Source organism: Typopeltis vanoorti, chromosome 13 (assembly GCF_054136105.1).
Source record: "Typopeltis vanoorti isolate ZY-2024b chromosome 13, IOZ_Tvanoo_1.0, whole genome shotgun sequence".
Lineage (NCBI taxonomy): Eukaryota > Metazoa > Arthropoda > Arachnida > Uropygi > Thelyphonidae > Typopeltis > Typopeltis vanoorti.
Window position 1 is genome coordinate 14,825,207 of NC_143561.1, and position 17,016 is coordinate 14,842,222.

The following is a 17,016-nucleotide window of genomic DNA, read 5'->3' on the forward strand; positions in this document are numbered from 1 at the left end:
CTTTGACCCTTAAGCACCCCATTTGAGAAATTAGATATTATTAAAAGTCAATCAATCAGATATTTGCTCTTTCAGTGCTTGGTTTGAGAAACTGCTCAAGATTAATAAGTCTCCAAAGTTAGGCTAAAATGAGCATTTTTTTTGCGCTGAATATAACTAATATATCTTCTTCTTTTCAGCCATTTTTGCTGGACAAAAGCCTTCTCCAGTTCCTTCCACTTTTCTTTGTTCTTGGCAATGGTTGACCAATTTTTTCCAATAAAATTTGACAATTCATCACACCACCTTCTTTTAGGACAGAATAAATCCTTGGCCTAGTTTCCCTTCTTTTGGAATCCATTTCATTAGCATGGTGGTCCATCTCTCATCTTCTCTTCTGGATAGCTGTCCAACTCATTTTCATTTTAGTCGCTTGTGGTGAAGAATAATATCAGTGATACAAATCTGGCTTCTTATCTTTTAATGTGATGCCTAGCATCCATTTTTCTTTGAGTTGTTACTAGTTTATTTGTCAGTGCTTTTTGTTAGTAGAGACCAAGTTTCACAATCATATGTGATGACTGGAAGTATACACTGTTGGATGTCTTTCTTTTTAAACAGAATAGGACATCATTGTTTTGAAAAATGCTTTTCAATTTTCTGAATGCACTCCAGGAAAGTTGAACTTTATTTCCTTTTGGAGTCCACAGTTTATATCAATGAGATGACCTAAATATGTATATGAAGAGACTCTTTCCAAGGAATTTTTTTCTATTATGTTTTTTGGTATTACAAAATGATTAAACATGATTTTAGTTTTTTCTGTTTATTTTTAGGCCAACTTTTCTACTTTCATGATATAGGTCTATCATTATATTAGATGGGAGTATTTGCAAAAATTACGATATCATCTCCCCCCCCAAAGAAAAAGACAAAGGAAATAAACACTAGAAAATTTTCCAAAAATCTTTTCCTAATTAAAATTGATTTTTTAAAATTTATGTTGTGTCTTCTATTTCTATACTATTTGTCACGTATTGGCGATCACTGCAGATGTTGAGTCATAGGTCATATGCAATGCGTAGTGTGTCTTTATAAATCATCTACTCCCCCCCCCCCAAGATTAAATCTTGAGTGCACCACTGGTACAGATCAAGTTCAAAATGGCTCAAGTTAAAAAATCCATCTTCTCATTCAGTACACACTACAGCCTAAAATAAGTGTAAGAAATTATAAACAAATCCAAACCAAACATTGTAAAGGGCAAAATGTAATAAGCGTACTTTGTTTAACTGGAAGTTAAGCCATTTAGTCCCTCACAAAGGACATATACATAAAAAGTACACTGACATGTAGAAGTAAGGACATAGTGGTACCTCTATATAAAAAAGGCACTATATAGAGGTACCACTATGTCCTTACTTCTACATGTCAGTGTACTTTTTATGTATATGTCCTTTGTGAGGGACTAAATGGCTTAACTTCCAGTTAAACAAAGTACGCTTATTACATTTTGCCCTTTACAATGTTTGGATTGGATTTGTTTATAATTTCTTACATTTATTTTAGGCTGTAGTGTGTACTGAATGAGAAGATGGATTTTTTAACTTGAGCCATTTTGAACATGATCTGTACCAGTGGTGCACTCAAGATTTAATCTTGGGGGGGGGGGAGTAGATGATTTATAAAGACACACTACGCATTGCATATGACCTATGACTCAGCATTTGCAGTGATCGCCAATACATGACAAATAGTATAGAAATAGAAGACATGACAAATAGTATAGAAATAGAAAAAGGCACTATCACAGACCATTGTGCTAAAAATTTGGTCACCTAGTTTTCATTGTGATGTGGAAACACTAGAGCAGGTCCAAAGACAAATGATGAAAGTGATATCAGGACTCTGGAGTGTTGGTTGTGAAGAATATTTGAGGGAATGTGGTTGTAGATATGATAGCAACCTTCAAGTTAGTCAAGGGACTCCTCTATCAGATTCATACAGAAAGAACCATAAAAAGAGTGGATGTTAAGATGGGAAAAACAAAGAGGCTATTCCTGGAAGTTGCATGAAGATGTGAAAAGGGATGTGAGGAGTAGATTTTTTTATGTGGAGAGTTGCTGGTGAATGGAATGCATTGTGAATGCAGGAGTGTAAATAACTTCAAAGTTCATTATGATAGACATGTTGCTGGTTGAGTGGGCTTCCCACAATGAGTCTATTGACTACATGGAGGTTACCAAAATAATAGTAATAAGAACAAAACTTACACTATGCTGAAACAGGTACTACATTTCTTTTAAAACTAAGTATATATAATTTACCTCAAGGGAGTAGACAAGAGCAAGTCCCACTATTCCTGCATTCAAAGTATCTCTGCCCATAACAGCAAGAAGTGCAGTTGTAAATATTATAATTCCTCCAATTAAATATAAGGATTCTTCCATCCATCTGAAATGGGGGAAAAAAAATCAAAATTACATTTACAATGTATAGATTTATGCAGGGAAAAAAGCACCACCTGAACCAAACTTTTAACACTTAATTTTCTTAAAATTATATCATTCACCCAAACAGGATACATTTTTTATGCAACTCCCACACACAAAAGGTTGCAGACACAGCATTATATATGTTTATTAATTTATTTATTTTTATATAATCCAGAAACCATACTCTAGAAGCCAAATGTGAAACTTTTTCAAGCCATTTTGGGCCTCCAAATAAGCAGGACAGTATTTTCATGTTCAAGCTTCCATAGCTGTTGCTATGATTCATGTCAATTTTCTGGAACTAAAAACTACAAATAAAACAATACACAGTAAGTGAAGATAAGGAATGGAATAACCACCTTGAGAAAAAGAAATAGCCAGGCTTTCTTCATCTGATAAAATCGTCTTCCTCCAAGGCACATTTGTGTTGATCTGCTTTTTGGTTGCCTATACTAGATATTTTTGACTAAAGTAGTCCATCTTGTTTGTCTGAAATACTGAGTTCCACACTGACACAGGATACTGTAGACACCTAAGAAAGAGTGGATTCTGGCAATACTTGTCTCAGGCAGGTGAAAACTTTGCTCAAAGGTTTTATACTCTTCTGATTCTGTTGTTTTAGGAGGGAGTCTAGTTTCTGTTCTATTTTTGATATAGGGTAAAGATGTATAGTCTGGTTGAGAGGATTGTTCTTTTCAAAGAATTTGGAGTGTTTTTGTTGTCATTGTATCCATTTTGTTGTAATGATGTAAGTAGAGCTTGTTATTCCAGGTGTATTGCTGGTTCTGAGGACAAACTTCACTCTGCCCCCCTAGAGGCAGAAGTGTGAAAATTCCTTTGGGCAAGATGTTGATGTGAGGTGTCATCTAAGTATCAACCTGAGCGTATGCTTATGGTAGACTGAACACATGGGGTATCTATCTTCTTGCCTTGTAACTGAAGTATCAAAGAAGGCTAGAGCCCTTCTTTTTTATCTTCCATAGTAAAACTAATTTGGGTGCTTAAGGGTCAAAGCTGTATAACTGAGAGGAGACCTCCACATAGCCTTTAAAGGAATGCGGAGTACCGACCAGGGCTTCTGACCTAATGTCCAATCCTCACCTTCTCGTGGTGCACCGTGTCAGATATCTACCTGGATACACTGAATGAACGAGGATGGGCTGGCAATGTGGGATTTAGCCAACCAAATTGTATTCTTATTGACTTAAACCAATATACAAAATGATGGTACAACATGACAAAATTTCATGCCAGCTGGAGTGTCGCCCGATTAAACAAGGCCCCCGTTGTTTTAGCCAGGGGAACCAGGGCGAAGAGCAAAAAGTCAGCTACTGGAACAAATCTGAAAGCACATCCCAACTCAACATCACCAGAGTTAAAGATCGGTGCTATCAACATAAGAAGCCTGAATGGCAAATAAATGGAGCTAGCTGAGGAATTAGATAAGTACCAGATCGACATAATAGGGGTGACTGAAACAAAAAAAAGACAAAAACTGGCAAGATCTTTCTGAGCAATAAATACAAAATGTTATATTCAGGCAATGACAATCAAGGAAAAGAAGGAGTAGCCATAGTATTCAACACAAAATACAAGGCTAATCTTCTTGAATGGTGGGCAGTCTCAAGTAGAGTGATCTGGGCTAATATCAGAATGGGGGAATTTGGACAATGAGACTTATTTCTGCCTATGGTCCCACAGAAGGTTCTACTAAGGTAGAAGTGGCGGAATTTTTTGATGCTTTAGAAAAAGCAATTGACACAATGAAAAAGGAAAAGTTGGTCCTTGTTGGGGATCTAAATAGCAGAGTAGGAAATGATTGTCAGACATGCAAAAATATTTTGGGAAAATTTGGAGAAAAGAGCAAAGCTAATAATAATTGGAAATATCTGTTGGATTTCTGCTCAGGACATGGACTGGTTATTACTAACACCATGTTCCAACATAAAAATGTGCACAAATTCACATGGAGAGAAGAGGCAAGGAATAAGAAAAGTCTCATTGACTATGTTATTGTTGATAGTGATGTTTTCTCCCTGGTGCAGGACACCAGAGTGTACAGAGGATTTGAAATTGGAAGTGATCACTATTTAGTCTTGAGCAGGATAAAATTGAATTTCATATTGAAAAGAATACCATGTATGAAAGTTTTAAAGCGAATAAAAGTGAGCAGCTCTCAGATGTGAACTGTAGACTAAAATACAAAATTATTGAAAAAAGAAATGAAAGAGTTTGAGAACAGGAACCAAACCTTGGAGATTCAGTGGCAAGCCTTGAAAAAATCCTGATTGATTCAGCCAGAGGCATGTGGTGAGGTTGTCTGTTAGGATAGAAAAATCAGAACTCCATGGTGGACACAAGAAGTAAAAGAGGCAGTGAAGGAAAAGAAGAAAGCATATCAAAAGTTCCTGGCAAATAAGTCAGCTTGTGCTCTTAGAGAATACAGAGACAAATGTAAGAAAGCGAAACACCGTACAACTAGGCTAAACAAAAATCATGGGAGGACTTTGGCAAGAACACAGAAAATAAATATCAAGAAGGTGGCAAGATATTCTGGAGGTTGTTGAAGAAGCTTAGAAATGGAGGAAAAAGTGCTCTAAAAGGAGTTAGAGATAATAAAGCTGACATGAAAATGGGAGAAAAAGATATCCTTGAAGTATGGAGTAATTGCTTCGAAAAATTGCTAAATGAAACAAGCAGTGATAGCACAGTGGTTAAAAAACACACAACAGGCATACAGTCAGAAATACATATCCATACTTGAAGTAGAAAAAGCCATCAAAAGCTTGAAATGTGGAAAGGCAGCAGGAGTAGATGATATTCGACCAGAAATGCTGAAATATGGTGGTATAAAAGTCTTACAGTGGCTGCACTGCATAGTTTAGAAAGCATGGACAGAGGGACGAATTCCCGACGATTGGAGTAGAGCTCTAATAATACCCATATATAAAAAAGGGAAATAAAACTGAATGTGAGAATTACAGAGGTATTTCCCTACTGAGTGTTCCTGGCAAGATTAATGCAAGCATACTTGAGAAACGGTTGAGAAGAATTGTGGAAGAAAAGCTTAGTGAAGAACAAGCTGGATTCAGGCCAAATAGTGGCTGTCAGGATCAGATCTTCACTTTACGACAAATAGTTGAGAAAGCATGGGAAAATAACAAAGATCTGTATTTAAGTTTTGTCGATCTGGAAAAGGCATATGACAAGGTGCCAAGAGAGAAGAAATTCAATATGCTACAGTTATATGGTGTTGATGGGGCATTATATCAAGATACTTAGTCTTTACTTGAGTTGTAAGTCTGCAGTTAGAATTGAAGGAAGTACAGGAAGATGGTTTAATGTTAAATCTGGTGTCAGACAAGGATGTACATTATCTCCTCTGTTATTCATTATCTATATGGATCACATTATGAAGGAAAGCGGTATTAAACATGATATCAGAATTGGAGATGTTAATGTCTGCTCGTTGCTTTATGCGGACGATGTTATACTTCTAAATGAATCCACTATAAGTTTGCAAGATTCCCTGACTAAATTGAATAGCTGTTGTAATAGATATGGTATGAAGGTCAGCATTAAAAAGACAAAGACAATGAAAATAGGTAGAATTGTTGAAAATGTCAACTGTGTTGTGAATGGGGAATTTGTGGAACAAGTAAAACATTTCAGACATCAGCTACTTAGGCACGATTTTTAGCGAAGATGGTAAATTAAATATGGAAATAGACAACAGAATCAGCAAAGCTGGTATGGCGGGAAGTCAATTGAATAAATTCATATGGAATAAGAGAGAAATTAGTCGGAACACTAAATTAGCTATATACAAGACAGTGTTCAAACCAGTTTTAACTTATGGATCTGAGAGCTGGTTCAGAAGTAAAACATTGACCAAAGACTAGAGACCACAGATATGAGAGTCCTGAGAAATGAACAGATGGCATCAATGATAATATCATATTAAAAACGAGGATATTAGGAAAGAACTTGACATTTTCAGCATCCCGGCATGCATTAGCAGAGCTAATCTCAGGTGGTATGGTCACTTAAACAGAATGGGTGAGGAAAGATTGGCAAAACAAGTGTTCTCTTGCCAGGTTGACAGGAAAACGGCCCAGAGGAAGACCAAGATATAGGTGGATTGATACGGTACAAAGTGCCTTAGATGATAGAAATATAAAATCTGATAATGTTGGAGTCTTGATAAGTAACATACTGATTTGGAGGAAAATTGTAGATAGGAAGTTAGTAATGATGTAAATTTTTCATGTAGTACTATCATATTCTGTACACCCCTTGAGGGTACATGTCAGGAATTTGATGATGTAAAACTAATTTGGATGTATATTATTAAGGAATTGCAAAAGTTAGAGCCTGTGGCTAAATGACAAAAGGCATTGTTTATACATACTTCAACTATTTTTGAGCTTGAGGGGGGTACTGAATATTAAGTGCCAAAGATTTAAATAATTCCAATTAGCAATATGAGTGAAAGTGGAGAGCATTGCTACACCTTTAATTTGTTTAAAGAGCTAATATTCCCAACTAAAATACTCAGATTTAAGACAGGATAGAATACAGTGGAGGCTTGAGATTTGCGAGCCTTAGGCAGCCCGTACAGTCTTTGTGTGTGCAAATAAAAAAAAATAATAATCTGCTATTTGAAACCAGTTTCAGGTGGCCAACTTATTTCATCCAGCAGACAGTTTTATTTTTTAACTGACACTAAGGTTTTTACTATATGCACATAAGTTGATGTATCAGACAAGTTTGGTCAGAAGAAAATCCTGTATGGACAACCAAAAAGCAAACTAGCAACAACATGCCTTGGAGGAAAATCTTCTTTTTTTTTTTTTTTTTATAAATCGGATGGAAGAAAGCCAAGCTATCTTGTTGCAAATACCAGTTTTAAGCAGAAGCTAGGCATGGGAGTGGCACAAGTTCTACAGAACTTGGTTAACTGACAGAATTGATGGTGTAATCTTGCATTGATTTTGGCACATCACCTTCTCATCAGCATTATGAATAGACATCACCACAAAGAGTACTACTGTCTCCCTCCATGCACCTGACTGTCCTTGTTCTACTCCATCTGGAATGACTCTGTAAACATGCTAATTAGTGCAGCCACCACCAAACCTTTATACTTCTATATTTGAGCTAATATTTAATTAATATTTTCTACTGTGGTTGTCACTGCTTGTTTCATTTAACAACCTTTCAAAGTAATTACTCCATATATCCAGAATATCTCCAGTTTTTTCTAAAATCATCTTTATTCCTTCTATGCTCTTTTCTCCATTTCTAGGATGAAATCTTTTTCAATAGTATTGAGAACATTGTGCCACCTTCCTGAGATTTATCTCATATAATCTTTTATGCAGAATCTACAATTCTCTGTGACTGTCAGCATGAATTTTTTTTTATTTTTAAAAAGTCATGTTTTACAAATTTGTTTATGCACTATAACAAGGTGATGAATGCAATGGATAGGAGTGATGCAAATACTGTGGTATACTAAGACTTGCCAATCTGGTAACCAAATTGAAACTGATAGGATTTTTTAACATGATTGGTTTTTGGATAGGTAACTAACTGTCAGACAGGTATCAGCAAGTTGTATATGGGAGGTGTGGTCTCCCAAAAGAGAAAAGTCACTAATGTGTGCTATATGGATCTCTGTGTAGAGAACATTGTTCAGCTTTTATATTAAAGATATTGAGATGGATTTACAAATATACAACTGTTTGCAGATGTTTCAAAATTGGGGGAGAACAACAAGGAGTCAAGCAGATGTTATGCCCTTACAGATGGACTTTAACAGATTATATGAGTGACAAGTTAGTGGAACTATCAATTCAATGTTGCAAAATGGAAGGTTCTGAAATTTGGCAGGCAACAATGGGATGCAAAGTATACACTTGATGAGGAAATTGTCAAGGAGATAGAGGAGATGAGAGATCTGGGAGTGATGGTAACAAGAACCTGAAAGTTCAGGGGGCTACACTGCACAAGTTGTGAAGTCATCACAGCAGATTGTGGCAATGATGCAGAGGACCTTGACAGTAGAAATAAAGAGTTTACAGTTCCATTGTGTAAGGCTCTAAAGGCATCATATGGATTATTGTGCACAGATTTGGTCACCAGGTTTTCATAGCAAGTATATATTAGAGAGGGTTCATAGAAGATTCACTTAGGTGATAACTAGTCTTTGGAATGTGATGTATGAAGACAGATTGAGGGAAAATGCAATTTGCAAATATGAAAGAAAAAGCTAAGCTATATTTCTTTCATATTGTAAACATTTTAGAAGCATCATGATTTAGTATAGCAATTTGCAAAGTTGCATGAATAGAAGGAGAAGGGATATGAATGGAAAATAAGCTGGTTAAAGGTGTTGCCAGGTTAATGTGGAACAAACTTCTCATAGAATGGGAAAGGGAAGTAGAACACAAAGCCATCCCTGGAAATGGTATACGGAATGCATAGCCTGAGAGAGTGGTTGATGCAGTGCAGTTGATGGCTTTTCTCCACTTCATGTATCAATTTTTTTATATGTTGGCCCATACACAAGAGGTTGGTTGATCAACCTATAGTATGTTGAAAGTTTATTTTTCACTTGGTTAGACTATAATAAATTTAGTTTAATCCTTTATTCAAGTGTGTGCAAATAAAGTTTGCGCCTGAAAGTATCTTCAGGACGGTGTGCCACCTTTTTTATTAAATTACTCTGTATTTAGAGAAAGTTTGCTCACACTTGGATAAAGGATTAAACTAAATTTATTATAGTCTAACCAAGTGAAAAATAAACTTTCAACATACTATAGGTTGATCAACCAACCTCTTGTGTATGGGCCAACATATAAAAAAATTGTGTTAATAAAAAGGTGGCGCACCGTTTGGCAACTCCTATAGGTAGAGATGACCTTGCTAATGCTTCTGTTTGGTATCTCCACTTGGGCCTGGCTCTCACCGAAGAGACCTCAATAAAGGTCGAAACTAGTCTGGGTAGTGGCCCTTCCCTTAATGCATAACATTATACATATCTGCAAGGAGATGTGTTTTGCATTATGGGGAGATACTGAGATAGGAGTGATGTTAGCTTGCTCCACCTTTGCCATGAGTTGCCTGGTGTTGTACTACCTTACCCCAGTCCTGAAGATACTTTCAGGTGCAAACTTTGTTTGCTCACACTTGGATAAAGGATTAAACTAAATTTATTATAACCTATGGTATGTTAGTACTGTATAGGGTACTGGCTTAGGAGAAGAGAAACTTGTTTAGATTTGATTTAAAATGTCTACATATTGTATTCCTTGGGAAATATATCAGGGGGGAAGACTGGTCCACAGTACAGCAGTAGCAGGAATGAAGGAGGAGGAAAAGAAACTTGTTCTGTGGGTTTCAAGATGTAATGTAAAAGGATGTTGAGCAGCAGCTGTATGTGTTCCAATGGGTTAGTACTGAGTGGGAGAATTATTGATATTTCAGATAACATTTGCCATGGAAATAATTATAGAATACACCAATTGCAGAGACCAAAACATCTATGTGAAAATGAGGAGAGTGAGTTGGTAAGAGATGGGTCATTTATCAATCTAATTGCTCTCCTTTCTATTAAGTCAAGTATTTTGAGGGAGATTTTAAGAGCCCCACTCCAAATGTAAGAGCAGTATTTGATAGCTGGGTGGATTTGTAATGTAACTGTAATATGTATTCCTGATCATATTCCTGTTGAGTATTTACTACCACAGTGCTGTCACTACTTGTTTCATTTAGCAATCCTTCAAAGAAATTACTCCAGACATTTAGAATATCTATCTTCAATTTTCATGTCATCTTAATCATCTCTGATTTCTAAGTTTTTCAATAGCCTCCAGAATATTTTGCCACCTGGATATTTATTTCTATGTTCTTACCAAAGTCCTCTCAAGACTTTTGTTTAGCTAGTTTTACACAGTGTTTAGCTTTCTTACATTTGTCGCTGTATTCTCTAAGAGCACAAGCTGAATTACTTGCCAGGAAACTTTCAATATGTTTTCTTCTTTTCCTTCACTGTCTCTTTAACTTCCCGAGTCCACCATGGCATTTCGATTTTTCTATCCTAACAGACAACCTCACTACATGCCTCTCTGGCTGATTCAAATCAATGTTTTTTGCTTCTGCCTGATTTGACAATAAATCTCCAGAGTCTGGTTCTTGTTTTCAAATTCTATAATTTTTTCTTCAATGTTTGTGTATTTGCATCTACAGTTCACTTCTGAAAGCTGCTCAATCTTAATTTGTTTTAAAACTTTCTTAGACTCTTCAATATGAAATTCAATTTTATCCAGCTCAAAACTAAATGGTGATCACTTTCAATTTCAAATCCTCTGTATATACTTCTGTCCTGAACCATTGGGAAAACATCACTATCAACAATAACAGCCAATGAGACTTTTCTTATTTTTTGAATTTTCTCTCCATGTGAATTTGTTGGAACATGAAATTAGTAATAACTAGTCCGTCTCCCGAACAGAAATCAACAGGTACCTACTACTGTTATTAGCTTTGCTCTTTTCTCCAATTTTCGCAATTAGATCTCCAACAAGGACCAACTTTTCCTTTTTCATTGTGTCAGCTGCCTTCTCTAATGCACTGAAAAATTCCTCCACTTCTTTCTTAGTAGAACCTTCTGTGAGACCATAAGCACAAGTAAGTCTCACTTTCCAGTTCCTCATGCTGATATTTTCCCACATCACTATTTGATGTTGCCTGCCATTCAGGAAGATTATCCCCATATTTAGTGTTGTATGATTGCTATTGCCTGAATATAAAATTTTACATTTGTTTCTTAGAAAGATCAACTGTTCTTATCTTTTTTGTTTCAGTTACACTATTATATTGATGTTGTACTTATCCAGTTCTTCTGCTAGTTTCATTTCTTTTCCATTGATGCTTCTTGTGTTGATAGTACTAACCTTGAACTCTGATGTTGAGTTGAGATGTGCAGCAGGATTTGTTCCAGTAGCTGACTTTTTGCTGCTCACCCCAATTTCCTTACAAAAACAACAGGGGCCTTGTTTAACCAGGTAATGCCCCAGTTGGCATGAAATTCCATCATTCTACCATCATTTTGCATCATGGTTTAAGCCAATAAGAATACAATTTCATTGGCTAAATACCAAATTGTAAGTAAACAGTTGAAAGAAAATAATAATGTGAACTTAATTATGTAACACTGGTGTCAAAACCTAAGCATAAACTAGAGATTATGACTAGTGAACGATATTTCAACCAAGTTCTTCCAAGTCATATTTGATTGTTCTGTAATACTATAGGTGAAGAATCCATTTTTAAGGATAACAATGTCACATCACATTGTACACGAGCAGCGTAGATACTTCTGGAGAGTGAAGATATTAGTCTAATTGAGTGGCTAGCATGCTCCCCAAATCTCCATCCCCACAGAACACGTTTGGGACACAATAGGGAGACACATTGCTGCTCAGAATTCCCCTCCAGAAAACAAACAAGGCTTTATCCTTGCTCTGAAGGAGGAGTGGGCCAGTTTGCCTCAAGAACTCTTGAATCACTTGATGCTAAGCATGGTATGACATTGTAAGAACTGCATTGCAGTTCTTGATGGACATATTACATACCGAAATATCTCTCTGCATAGTTTTCTGTAAGCACTGTACATTAATTCCTTCACTACATCCTTAGGAAATTTGCAACTTTTGCCAAAAAACATGAATATTTAATTTATATGAAATTGCAAACTGGGGAAAAAACTCTGTTGTCCATGCCCAAGACTGGCTAACTTGGCTATGGCTGAGGAAGATCCTTAAGTTCCTCACATCTTCGACTGGAATCGAACCTAGGACACTCCTTCCCCAGACGTATGGTTATGCAGTGCATAGCCACTTGCTAATGGAATGGCTATGCGCTGTTCTTTTCAAACAAGCAGCACAAAGTATTGACAGCACACGATCAAAAACAGCCTCACCTTATAAAGGAATTCCAGACGAACATGTTAGCACCTAGTGCACAGAATTCCAATAAAGCTGTTTAAAGTTCAGAAAAATAAATAGTGTATGCATCAACTTTCTCCATAGCCTGATAAGAATGAAAAGTTAATGGTTATGATTTCAACTGCTATTACAGAACATTCTTGATGGTATCATATACCAATGCTGATGAAATTGGTGAATCTTATTTACTTGTCAATTATCAAGTTAATTTTTATCACGTTTTTGAATAGCTATATTTAAACTTTTATATTATATGATGCTGCACACTAATAAATCTATATCTATTACCTTAAATAGATATTTAAGGTAATAGATATTTGCATTGTCTTTCCATCACGTACCTATTAGCATTATTTTCCAAATAGTAGCAGTTACGGTTTTTATCTATGTTGTTGTAACATTTTCTGACAAAGAAATCTTCAGCATTGAAGGCTTTAATAACTGTTGTTCCAGAAATAGTTTCACTGAAACTAGAATATACTGGTGACATGGTAAGAGATGTAAAACTTCTTAACTGTCTTGATGTTGTAACATACAGTTTCTGGAAAAAACATTAAATATTCATAATGAATGATCAAGTATATACGAGGAATTAAATTCATTACATATGCAACTATCATATATCTGACACTACAATGTAAAACTTATAGGGACAATTTTTCTTAAATATTACACACCAGCAATAAACCATATGGGAGCAAGTCCATTCATTCAACACAACAACACTTGTTATACCTTAACCTTTTTCTCTCCAAAAACAAGCCCATTTACCTGCCACACACATTCAATACAAATAAAGTTTTTCCTTTTTTTGCTAATATACTTCTCAGGGATGATCACTGCATATATTTCAATAACTACTCTCATCAGCTTATTTCTCTTGCTTATGATCTGCCAAACTATAAACCATAAGCCAGCCTGGTTGGTCGAGTGGTTAGTGTATCCACTCTCCAGCCAAACGGGTGTGCGGATTCAAATCCTGCAGTGGGCATGCATGTTTGTGATTGTGTGTGAAAATACTAGCGGCGGTGGTGGTGGGCAGTAGATGGCATTGGTGTAGATGATGATGGTGATTGCAGTTCACTGGTGGATTGAGTGGTGGAGACAGAGCTGTAGAGTAGGTGTTCTCCCTTGATGAGTCTTTGGACTCCTTGGAAGTGTCATGTAATGATATACTGTATCTTCCATATTCAACATTCTAATCTTGTCATAATTCCAATTAATTGCTTCTGGATCTTCTTCATAATTTCCTTATCATCTAGATATTAAGGAAACCACATCTGTGTATAGCAGTCCATATGTAGCCAAAGCAATCCTCATAAAAAAACAATAGCAATCTTATCCATAAATGTTAGCATCCTTCTAAATATGGCATAAATCTTTTGCATGAATTTTGCAATTGACATAACCTCTAATCACTTCAGCCATTAATTCACGATTTCCAAATTATAGCTCCAGTGTAGATGAAATAAGAGAGGATGGGCTTCATTGTGAGTGAGCAGGTGATATATGAGGAATTAAGCAAGCTTGATGTCAATAAGAGAAAATAACTATGACATCAACATGCCTTAAGGGAACACTCCAGGGAGTTGGCAGTATCACTGGCATGCCTGTTTAATAAGTATTTTACAACAGGCTAAGATCTCAAGAGAGTGGAAAGAAAGTAAATTATTATTAACATCAGACCTCCACGGAGTCAAAAGACTCATAGAAGGAGACAAATACTGTTACACACACAAAGCCCTTCAAACTGTGCTTTAAACTCATTCAATGTATCTGCATTCACCACAATGTCAGGCAAAAATTTTCACTCGCCAATCACTCTCCATGCAAAGACCCTACTCCTTATGCTCCTGTTCACACCTTCTTTATATAATATCCAGCTAAGTTCCCCTTTTTTTTTATCCCTTTCTACCGTTCTGCAAAAAATTTCTTCCACATTAACCTGGTAACAACCCTTGACCAACTTAAATGTCTCAATCATACGTCCCCTCTTCCTCCTATTCACAGGCCATTGCAAATTGCATTCCTTCAATCTGTCCTCATATCCCACATCCCAAAGACCAGTTACGACTTTAGTCTTCTCTGGATCCTTTCCAATATATCTCTATCAGCATGAAAATCAGAGAACCCAAATGTGTGCATAATAATCCATGCCAGGCCTGACAGTTGTCAAGGCCTTATACAATAGAATCAGAACCTCTTTATGGCAATGGAGGACCTTAACTTACAGAAATAATCTGATGTGATGTCTTGACAACTTATGCAATGTGACCACTGAACTTCAGATCACTGTTCACCACTACTCCAAGGTCTTTTTCTCTTCAACTTCCTTCAATATTTCCTTATCAAGTGTATACTTTGCATCCTGTTGTTACCTACCAAATTTCAGAACCTTGCACTTTGCAACATTGAAATGACAATTCCATACTGTTGCCAACTCATACCATCTATTCAAGTCCCTCTGTAAGTCTACTTGATTCCACTACATAAAGGTGGTAATAAGGGTAGGCTAAAAATTATAGGACAATCTGCAGGGTTGGCCTATAATTTGAAGTTGTGATGAATGTCTTGGAGAGAGAGAGAGAAGTGAGAAGTAGAATACAGAAATGGGTTGATAACAGCTGTCTTTTCTGTGATTGTTCAAGCATGAGTTTGTTAAAGAGAGTTTATGCTTTATGACCTACATACTATAACAAGGTGATAAATGTATTGGGCAAGGGAGATGCATATGCAATGCTATACTTATTTTGCAAAATGCTTTTGATAGACTGCAACACAGGCTGTTAAATAAATTGAAATGCTTAGCATTGGATAACAGACCAGCAAGTTGAAAGGATGACTGGCTTTCAGATAGGTATCAAAAATTTGGATATTGGGGTGCAGCATTCTGAAAAAGGATCGCTAATCGTGTGCCACAGAGATCTATTAGGGCCATTACTGTTAAACTTGTATATTGATGATATTGGAATGGGTTTAACTGGTGATATGTAACTGTTTGCAAATGCTAAATTGAGAAGAATAATGCAGAGCCAAGCAGATGATGTGGTTTCACATCAGATAATTGCAATGATGCAGAGAACCTTGACCTGCAGATATAAAGAGATTATGATTCTACTGTATAAGGCCCTGGTTGGGTTTCATATGGATTGTGCATATTTGCATAATGATTATTGATTACAGATTTAGTTACCTGGTTTTCATGGTGATGATGATGTGTTAGAAGGGTCCAGAGAAAATTCATAAAAGTAGTAACTGGTCTTCAGAACGTGGAGTATGAAGACAGATTGAAAGAATGTAATTTGCAAAGCCTTGTGAATAGGAGGAGGGATATGAATGAGAAAGTCGGTCAGGGGTTGCTACCAGATTAACATGGGAGAAATTTTTCACAGAATAGGAATGGAGGATGGGGAACAAGAGGCCATCCCCAGAAACTGTATAAGGAGGACATGAGCAGGTTCTTTGCATGGAGAGTGGCTAGTGAGTGGAATGCATTGCCTGAATGTGTTGTGAATGCAGACACACTGAAAGAGTTTAAGGCACGGTTAGATGAGTTTTGTGTATGATAGTGTGTATCTCCTATGACGAGTCTCTCACTCCATGGAAGAGAGTTTAGATGTTAATAAATATCTCTAAACTCTCTTCCTGGAGTGCAGTTTTAAAAATTTATTATTATATGAGCATCTCCATGGATTCTGAATACTCATCACAGGAGGCCAACTAAACATTTCACCAAGCACGAACTGTCAATCATGTAATACCTGTCATACTTTTCTTTGAACTGCAAAGAAGGTACTCAACATACACATATTGTGTATCCCATTCCTCCCCTATTTTGCTTATCTATTTTCATAATAATCATTCCACAGACCAGCCAGTATCTTAGTCATTCTCCTCTGAATCATCAACACCACTTCATTTCTGTGTTATTAACCCTTCACTGGTCATACCACATCCTATACAAAAATTCTACCCATTTTAAAACTGCTATTAAAAATTAACTTTAAATAATATAGATATGTTGGTAATATTGGTAAACTCACTGTTTACCAATATTCCCTTGACTAACACCACAACACTTTAAAAAGATGCTTTTCCTTCTAATATCATAGATCTCTTTTCCATTGCCATCAATTCTGGATATTTTTAATTGGAGGAATAAAATAAATTGATAGAGGAAACTGCTTTGACCCCCCCCCCCACACACTTGCCAATTTTTACATAGAAAATTTTGAAAAATGAGCCACAGATTCATCCCCCCCACAAAGCTATCTGGTCAAGATATGTAGATGCATTCACTATTTGGCTTCATAGCCCAGACACAGACTCCGTCCTCTGTCACCTTAATAGCTTACATCTAAGAATGCAGTTTATGATGGAAAAGGAAACTAATAAGATAGTTTTGATTGGGAGGATGAATATCGAGCAACAGCTTGCAGGGGAGAGAGATATATCAATGTGATGAAACAAAAGGTATCAGAAACAAGTTGAGAAGAATGAAAGAAGAGATCAGAAAACTGGAAACAACA

General features: G+C 36.3%; 1 protein-coding gene across 3 annotated transcripts in view; it reads right to left on the reverse strand.

Moving 5' to 3' along the window:
* Nucleotides 1–17,016, reverse strand: part of LOC150099945 (ATP-binding cassette sub-family C member 1-like) — a 317,694-nt gene that overhangs the window by 50,218 nt on the left and 250,460 nt on the right. For all 3 annotated transcript variants that reach the window (XM_090403116.1, XM_090403115.1, XM_090403114.1), the window contains exons 24-25: nt 12,829–13,028; nt 2,307–2,433 (exon numbers count right to left, since the gene is read on the reverse strand). In XM_090403116.1, the coding sequence (XP_090259242.1) occupies nt 2,307–2,433; nt 12,829–13,028 (327 nt within the window). The remainder of the gene's footprint in view (nt 1–2,306; nt 2,434–12,828; nt 13,029–17,016) is intronic.